Below are 8668 nucleotides of genomic sequence, written 5' to 3'. Positions count from 1 at the left end.
GAGCAGGAGCTGAGCAGGAGCTGGGCAGGAGCTGGGCAGGAGCTGAGCAGGAGCTGGGCAGGAGCTGAGCAGGAGCTGGGCAGGAGCTGGGCAGGAGCTGGGCAGGAGCTGGGCAGGAGCTGTGTGTGGGGGGGGGTCAAACTCAGCTCCAGAGACCTGAGTCCTGCACTACGAAGCAGGGTCCGTGGTTAGCCACATAACTTTAGGTTTAACTGTCACTGGAAACACTGAGTCATCGTTCCTACAGGATCCTGACAGGGACAAAAAAGTTTCCAGTAAAGTGCTGAGTAATGAAGAGCGTCGGGTCTGTCTGTAGGTGAGTGGACGGTTTTCCTCACTCAGCCTCTGTCACATGACCGAGCTCAGAGCAGGTAAACCCACAGAGAACTGAACCAGGTGAGAACCTGCTTCATGGTCCAGGTGATGCAGGACTGTGTTCTGTGTTAGACTCAGTGAAGACAGACAGAGAAGACACGTCCTGGGTGTGCTGGACTTCGTAGTACAGGTCTCAGGCCTCAGGACAAACATCAGCCGTGTTACTTACTTTGACAGGTTCTTCACTTCGTTCTGGAAACTCTCTCTCAGCAGAGTCCAGTCCAGCAGACAGTCCTGCAACAACACATCATCATCACCTCTGATGATGTCACTGATGACATCAGCTCGGTGACACCTGAGCTGATTCATGCATGTCTGCTCCTGCTCGAACACATTCACTCACTCATTCAATCATTCACTCGCTCATTCGTTCATCCTGTTGTGACCCCTCAGATTTATCTTGGCGCCGTGGGAGACCCCAACCCTCTGACTGGACCCTGTCTCAGCCAGTCCTGTGATCTGTGTTGTGATTGGCTGACCTGTTTGAGTCTCTTGACAGCACAGTGGGTGTTCCTCAGAGTCGCTCTGTACACGACCCCAAACCCCCCCTCCCCCACCTGCAGGGAGGGGGAGAACCCATCCGTCGCAGCATGGACCTCTTCATACGACCAGCACATCACCCCGCCTCCACCGGCACACGCCACCTGCTGGGAGGACTGAGGCATGACGCCTTATTATTCTATGTTATCATTACATTGCACTATGTCAATGAGTGTCCTCACAACTATGACAGTGACCTGTGTGTGTGTGTGTGTGTGTGAAACCTGGGGTGGTCGGTGGAGGTCAGACTGCAGACTGGAGGGGGGCGGGGCAGGTCTGGGTAGTGGTCTTCCTCCTCCTTTATCTACTGAATGAGGGACAGAGGACGAAGAGCAGAGCTGTCACCATCCGATCGTCCTTTGGCTCAGAGACATTCAGCAGGCGCTGCTGCTGGTTTCAGGTTACAGAATGCTGATCCACCGATGGGGTGGGACTTCTCCAGGTGTTTCTGAGTGTGCGTCCCCTTCAGGTAACTGTTTCACCTTTGATCACAGCCTCATGAAACACCTGGGAGCTGAATGAGCCCGTCAGCATCGTACCTGTTCCACCGTCACTGCCCTGATCTGCTAATCCACCAACAACAAACACGTGTGTGTGTGTTACCTGTCGTGCTCAGTTTGCAGGTGCTCAGCGTGGGCGGGGCCTCAGAGGATTTGGGTGGGGGGTCGAACTGAGGGAAGGAGAAGTGAGGATGATGAGGAGCAGGAGGAGGTGGAGAAGGAGGAGGAGGAGGAGAGGGGACAGGCCTCAGACTGGACGTCCCTGCAGACAGAGACAGAGGAGCTGAATATCAGTTTAACCTCTACACAGAGGTCATCAGAGGTCAGAGGTCATCAGAGGTGAACTCACAGCCCAGGATGACATCACGGGGGCGGAACAGCTGGAGACGTTCCAATAGGTCAATCAGCTCCCCGACTCTACCGTTCCTGTTCCCCCATTGGTTCATCACCCAGTCGGTCCGCCTCTCCCTCCTCTCAGCCAATCGCACAGCGGTCTGATCACGGAGGACCTCTGAGGCTACGAGAGAGAGACGCAGTTATCGATCCAACGAACCAGATCAGACTGGATCGGTCGCAGTCGAGTCAAGTGATGCTGCGTTCAGGTCATATCAGAGTCACCGTAATTATGAGTTTCTGACTCTGTCACACGGACGTCCAACTTTCTGAAGCTGAGTTTATTCAGCTTGAAGCTTCATCGCCCTGAAACCAAACACGGGGCCTCACATCCGTCACACACCAGCGTGGATCAGTCTGCTGTTTCCCTCAGTGACTCCGGCCCCGTCATCGTGAACTGACGTCATAAAACTTTATTTCTCAAAAAAAATTAAGTCTGAAATCCGAAGAGATTCAGTTTACTATCACATGACACAGACACGCCTGATTCAGAGAGCAGCGTGATGAACGTGAGACTGTCATCACACAGCGTGTGACTGCAGCTTTACTCAACTTTCTCCACATCGTTTTCATTCATAACCACGAGAATGGAAAATGTGACGGACCCTGTGTGACCCGTCCACACAGGGTTGTCTGACTCTGATGTCTATCTGTTTATCTGAGACTGTGTCTCACACAGTCTTAAAGGAAAATTCCACTTTATTTCCGCCTGGTGTGTTTCCCATACACGTGGGTGTTGTGGCTCAATGGCTCGTGCAAATGTTGCCCTCCCCACCTCTGCTGTACAGATTCTGGGAAACAGAGTAAGGTATGTCAGGGACAGCTGCGTCCCAAACAAACCTGCCTTCCACTGGACTGACTGAGTGACAGAGGTCCTCGGCCAGTCCCCGTTTCCCTGACGCTCTACAGCCCAGGTGGATTTATCTTTAACTTATCCTCTCATGTTTCAGGCTCTAACTCTGCCCCAGCTTCTCTTCTCCTGCTGTTCATCTGTTATGATCGCTGCTCAGGGGCCTCAGCACAGACTAACCACAGAGGCCACCACACGACCCACGCTGATAACCCGGCCCTGAACTACAGGTAACAGTAACAGGGAGGTCCCCTGACGACATGTGACCTCCACAGTGAATGAGTGAAACGTGTCAACGTGAGACGACGGCTGCAACGGTCCCAGCTGGTTCTGTTCCCTGAGAGGAGGACGACTGCTGTCCTGAGGGACTATCGCCACCAATCACAGCCAACCACCGCCAATCACCGCCAACCACAGCCAATCACAGCCAACCACCGCCAATCACCGCCAACCACAGCCAACCACAGCCAACCGCCGCCAATCACAGCCAACCGCCGCCAATCACAGCCAACCACAGCCAACCACCGCCAATCACAGCCAACCGCCACCAATCACAGCCAATCACAGCCAATCACAGCCAACCACAGCCAATCACAGCCAACCACAGCCAACCACAGCCAACCACCGCCAATCACAGCCAACCGCCACCAATCACAGCCAATCACAGCCAATCACCGCCAACCACAGCCAACCGCCACCAATCACAGCCAATCACAGCCAACCACAGCCAATCACAGCCAACCACAGCCAACCACAGCCAATCACAGCTAATCACAGCCAACCACAGCCAACCACAGCCAATCACAGCTAATCACAGCCAATCACAGCCAATCACACAGTCTGAAAATCACCAGATACGTGTGTGTTTGTACTAGTTCTGGGTGTCTTTCAGTCTGGGGGGGCCTTGCTCTCCTGTAGGAGGTTGGGGGCCTTTACATGTCTGTGTCCAGGGGCCCGTTGTCTCATGGCTGTGGGACATATGAAGTGACTTCACATCAGAATTATGTCAGATTCTATTTGGCCTCGTTTATTACAGAGAATAAAAAATGCTCATATTCAGATTATTCCTGCACAGACACAGAGAACCACCACCCTCCACCCCCACCTCTCTACACCCACTCCTGTCTCATGAAGGGTTCATCCATCAAGCCTAAACTGACAGACAGGTAAGCTCACAGACAGACGGGTACACCCTCCCCTCCTGCTCCATGTTAGCCATTTGCAGACAGTCTCAGTCCTGGTTCTGACTCACCAAAACGGGTCCAGTCCAGGTCTGACAGTCCGTCCATGACCCTGCAGAAGTCCCAGAGGACAGAGGACGGCAGGGTGTAGATAAAGTGTCCCCTCAGGTCTCCGCCCGACATCCTTTACCTTCAGATTAAAGTCTGACTAAACTTTGAAGCTAACAAGCTAAAAGCTAACAGCGGGCCGCCGAGTGGGGGTGTGTGTGTGTGTGGGGGGGGGGGGGGGGGGCATTCACACCGGGATCGGGAGCGGTCCGTCACATCAGAGCAGTCCGGGACAAACCCGTTAAAAAGATTAAGGAAAGCCTGTTCAGAGCATGGATGGATCCCGGAGCTCCGGTCACAGCCCAGGTTCAGTCTCACGACTTCGGAAACTTCCGCCCGCCGACAAGCGTGCCGCAATAAGAGCCGCTTCCGGTGCGTGGTCATCAAAAATAAAAGCTCGTGTCTTACGTACTGAGAGCAGTGAAAAGAGACGCAGGGGACACGTTCCACAGACATACAGACTGTTTATCACAAGCTAAAATATTTCGCTGCTGATATTACGCTCAATCTAAAACAAATAAAATGTCTTTTAAAGAGTCAGTTCAGTGAATCCATCCTGGATTAAATACATGTTGTGGATGTGATTTAAAGGGACGTTATGTAAGGATTTTACTTTCAAACATTCAAACGTAAACTAAGTCAGTCAGCACACTGTGAGGAAATAATCTGTTAGCATGCTAACCAGTTAGCCCCAGCCCACCCTGACTTGTAATACCACTGTAATTTTCACTTCAGTGTTATTCACACAGCTCCTTCCACAGTCAGAATCGTCTCATCGCGCTTTACAGAGACCCAGAGTCTGACCCCAGATCAGTACTGAAGGCAACAGTGGCATAAAGCTGAAGAGGGGACAGTGAGTCAGTGTAGGATCCAGGCTGTGCTCAGTCCACCATAAAAGATGAAGACGTAGTAACTGTAGTGTTCTGTAAACCTGTGTTTCTGTCTCAGGGACATCCGTCCTCTCAGTCCTGTTGAAGCAGCTGCTCCAGCTGCTCTTCCTCTGCCTCACCTTCCTCCACCTCTCCTGGCTCACCCTCAACCCCTGCATCCGCTACATCCTCCCAGTCTGTCTGACTGGGCAGACGGGGAGTGAAATTGTCGTGGTGGTGTAACGGTTGGGCGGAGACCTGGAGAGGCCTACAACCCACTGTGTCTCACACCTGCTGTGAAGTTTGGTGGAGGATCGGTGGTGATCTGGAGGTGCTTCAGCATCTTTGCGAAGGACCCATGAATCAAACCACGTAAAAGGTCACCCTGGAAGACAACCTGCTTCCATCTGCTCTGACAATGTTCCCCAACTCTGAGGACAGTTTTTTCCAGCAGGACAATGCTCCATGCCACACAGTCAGGTCAGTCAAGGTGTGGATGAAGGACCACCAGATCACAAGACCCTGTCATGGCCCTGTCAATCTCCAGACCTGAATCCCACTGAAAACCTCTGGAATGTGATGGATGGTCACAATTCACATTCAAAATCAGGATTATATACAAATATTGATTTCTGAACTCTTCCTAAGCTAAGACATTACATTGTGTTGTTTGAAAATGAATATGAACTTGTTTTCTTTGCATTATTTGATCATCTGTTTTGTTATTTTGACCATTTGTCATTTTCTGCAAATAAATCCTCTAAATTACAACATGTTCATTTGGAATTTGGGAGAAATGTTGTCGTAGTTTATAGAATAAAACAAAAATATTCTTTTTACTCAAACACATACCAACATCAGAGACACTGATCATTTGTAGAGGTCTCTTAATTTGTTCCAGAGCTGTATATGTAAACATCATACTGCATTGTACATACAGTACATTCCACACAGGACATTTACATAGTAATGCTCAGTTCAGGTCACTGCGTCTGTGGAGACTTTTATTTCTTCTTACTGTACTGACATCACAGTACAGTGTGTGTGTGTGTGTGTGTGTGTGTGTGTGTGTGTGTGTGTGTGCCCGCAGAGACCCACCACCCCACACACACTCAGATATTTCTGTCTGTGGTTTGTTGGGGAGTTCCTGCATGCATCAGTAGTTCAGCTCAGTGTGTGTGCGTGTGTGTGTGTGTGTGTGTGTGTGTGTGCGTACACCTGCTGGGCATGGCATCTGGTTTCCTCCTGCAGCACAAAGATCTCTGTTCCCGGTGACATGGTTCAGTCTGCTGAGTGACACCAACACATCCACCTCTGGATCCCATGTTTGTGTCTCTCCTCGTGTTTGATTGGCTCATGCCTAACTTTCTCTTACCTGTGCCTCCCTGCAGGTTTCCCTCTCAGGTTAAGAAGTCCTCCAACCTAAACGACCACACAGGTCGTTTGTCCTGACCCTTGGATACGACCCATAGCACCGTACCAGCATCAGGTGTACTGGACCTTCGCTGTCTCCTGTGGGACAGCCCTGTGTTTTCTTGATCCAACCCCCTTCTAACCTGGACTATGTCACTTTATATACTACATCACCTGTGGCTGTCATAACCACTGCGGCCACTAGAGGTCATCTAACAATAAAACATAACTATGGGAGGTAATGATCTGGGCTCATGTTTTACAGGAGGACACGTCCTTCATTCAGTCCAACAGCCTTCAGAATGAAGATAGAGCAGACCGTATGTAGCCTGAGAGACAAAACCCAGGGCTAAATGATCCTGACTGATCACTGGCTGCTGCAGCTCACAGGTCTGAGTGACCTGTCACACCTGGCTGAGACCCCACGTTACCCCACAACCACACAAGTTAAAGACTTAAAACAATCAAAATAAATGGAAAATCCAATCAAATGATTAGTGTTTGCATTTAATCATATAACAACAGGATCTCCATCAGCAGGTGGCTTCAGATAATGTTACAGCTGCTACAACACCCACACACATCAACCATAGATGATCCATCATCATCTATATCAAAGCATCAACCATACAGACAGTACTACTGGATCATGACACAAGGCCGGACGGTAAATCCGTGGATGGGTCTCTGTCTCACCCGTCCATCCATCGTAGCAGGACTGTGGTCTGGGCTGTCCAACATTCGGAGCAGGGAAGGTGGAATTTAACGTGACACCAGGTTACCGGTGGGATAATGCGATGGGTGGAGGACTGTGGGAAACCGAGTCCGTGTGAAGTCCCTACAGCTGTGAGTGTTTTCACAGTTATGCTTCTAATCATTCAGCTGTTCACAGCGTTGTCTTAGTCCGAGCAGAGTTAAAGAGGAAGTCTTCAAGGCTCTGACTAAATCCTGGGAAAGAGATGGATTGTACTGGTGGGGCCTCATGAACTCTTCTCAGCTCAGATCATTCAGACTGCTGCCACCTGCTGCTGTAACACGTCACTGCAGCTGATCACACTGAGGTTATCAGTGTTACATCTGAACAGTGCATTCTATCACAGTCATCTCTGTCTGCTCGAAGCCCACGTTACGAAGAGCAGCAAACCAACAGTGACAAACCAGGAAATCCTTCATTTTTAAAAGCTGATGAAACCAGTTCAGTGTAAAGAGAAAAAAGTTCAAAGAAAATGAAAGTAAAAGTTTGGCTCCACTTTTTAAAAGAGACAAAGTAAAAATTTGAAGTTGAATATTTATATAAATGATGTTTTGTTCATATCATGTGAAACATCAGGCTTTTATGCAACAGCCACTACTGTTTGTTCAAGCATAAACTGCCTGTACATTAAAAGCATCAACTGTACAGACAATAAATAAATATACAAAGGACAGAAAACTGAAGGATTTTTCCATTTCTATCTAAATGATCAATACTGATTAAGTATTACATGTGTTGGCTCTGTGTAGGTGGGATGTGTGATTTCATAATAATGTGTAAAAGCTGGTCCAGTGTTACAGCAGTCAGTTTATGCTGAATGCTCACTTTTTACTTTGCATGAATGGTTCTGTGGGATTTCGATCAGCTGTTCTGAACTGTCCTTGCTGCAGATGTTGATACTGTATTTTTGTGTTTGGTGCAGCAGGTGACCCTCGCACACCTGGTGTAACCTGTCAGTCCAGGAGCTGTTCATTCACAACAGATTATGACCAGTATCACTCACTATCATTTCTTACTCAACATGTTCAATGTATTGTTTAAATCTGTTTGTCATTAATATTTGAAAGTATTTTAGTTTGTGCTATTTAGTTTAGCTGATTTAATACTTTTATTCATTTTTCTAAATGAATTTGATCCTAATTTACTTCATGAACACTGACTGTCAGTGGTTTTATTGTTTATGGACTAACCCGTTCATCACAGTCACACTGGTCAAAGAATGGCTCTGTTTTAATTCACAGGAACATCTGTCCAATCTGTTCACAACTGGATTCAGATCCAGCAGAAAGCTAATGAATGGATGAACCAGTAACAAAATCTTTTTGGTCCATGGATGTGAATGGATGAGCTTCCAAACAAGTGTCTCCTGACGGTCACAGATCTAACTGATGTTAAAGGAGAGAGAGAGAGAAACACACTGAGACTCTGAGACTGCTCAGATCTGCAGAGACCCCGGCTTATTTCGGAGCCGGCCCTGAATGCCTCAGCCTGACCGTCTCAGCCAGTCACATCTCGCGGGATTACACCACCCCTGCGCTGCATTGACCTCATGTTAGCGCACATCTCGCGATGTTTGGTGACTGACGGCGGTTGGAAATGGAGTCGGAGGGGGCGGGGTGCAGCAGGAGGGAGCAGAGATGTTTGGAGGCTTTTTTTTTTATATAAAATTATTTATTTAAATAAAA

The 8668-nt window shown here is 48.8% G+C and overlaps 1 protein-coding gene across 2 annotated transcripts in view; it reads right to left on the bottom strand.

Annotated features, from left to right (window-relative positions):
- irak1 (interleukin-1 receptor-associated kinase 1) overlaps window positions 1–4290 on the bottom strand; it is a 9741-nt gene extending 5451 nt beyond the window's left edge. For both annotated transcript variants that reach the window (XM_041061472.1, XM_041061481.1), the window contains exons 1-6: window positions 3911–4290; window positions 1765–1932; window positions 1519–1677; window positions 1140–1222; window positions 855–1031; window positions 545–609 (exon numbers count right to left, since the gene is read on the bottom strand). In XM_041061472.1, the coding sequence (XP_040917406.1) occupies window positions 545–609; window positions 855–1031; window positions 1140–1222; window positions 1519–1677; window positions 1765–1932; window positions 3911–4022 (764 nt within the window). In that variant the 5' untranslated portion in view covers window positions 4023–4290. The remainder of the gene's footprint in view (window positions 1–544; window positions 610–854; window positions 1032–1139; window positions 1223–1518; window positions 1678–1764; window positions 1933–3910) is intronic.
- Window positions 4291–8668: the final 4378 nt, after the last annotated feature.

The sequence above is a fragment of the Toxotes jaculatrix genome, chromosome 2, assembly GCF_017976425.1.
Source record: "Toxotes jaculatrix isolate fToxJac2 chromosome 2, fToxJac2.pri, whole genome shotgun sequence".
NCBI lineage: Eukaryota > Metazoa > Chordata > Actinopteri > Toxotidae > Toxotes > Toxotes jaculatrix.
This window is presented reverse-complemented; position numbering and strand designations above follow the sequence as displayed.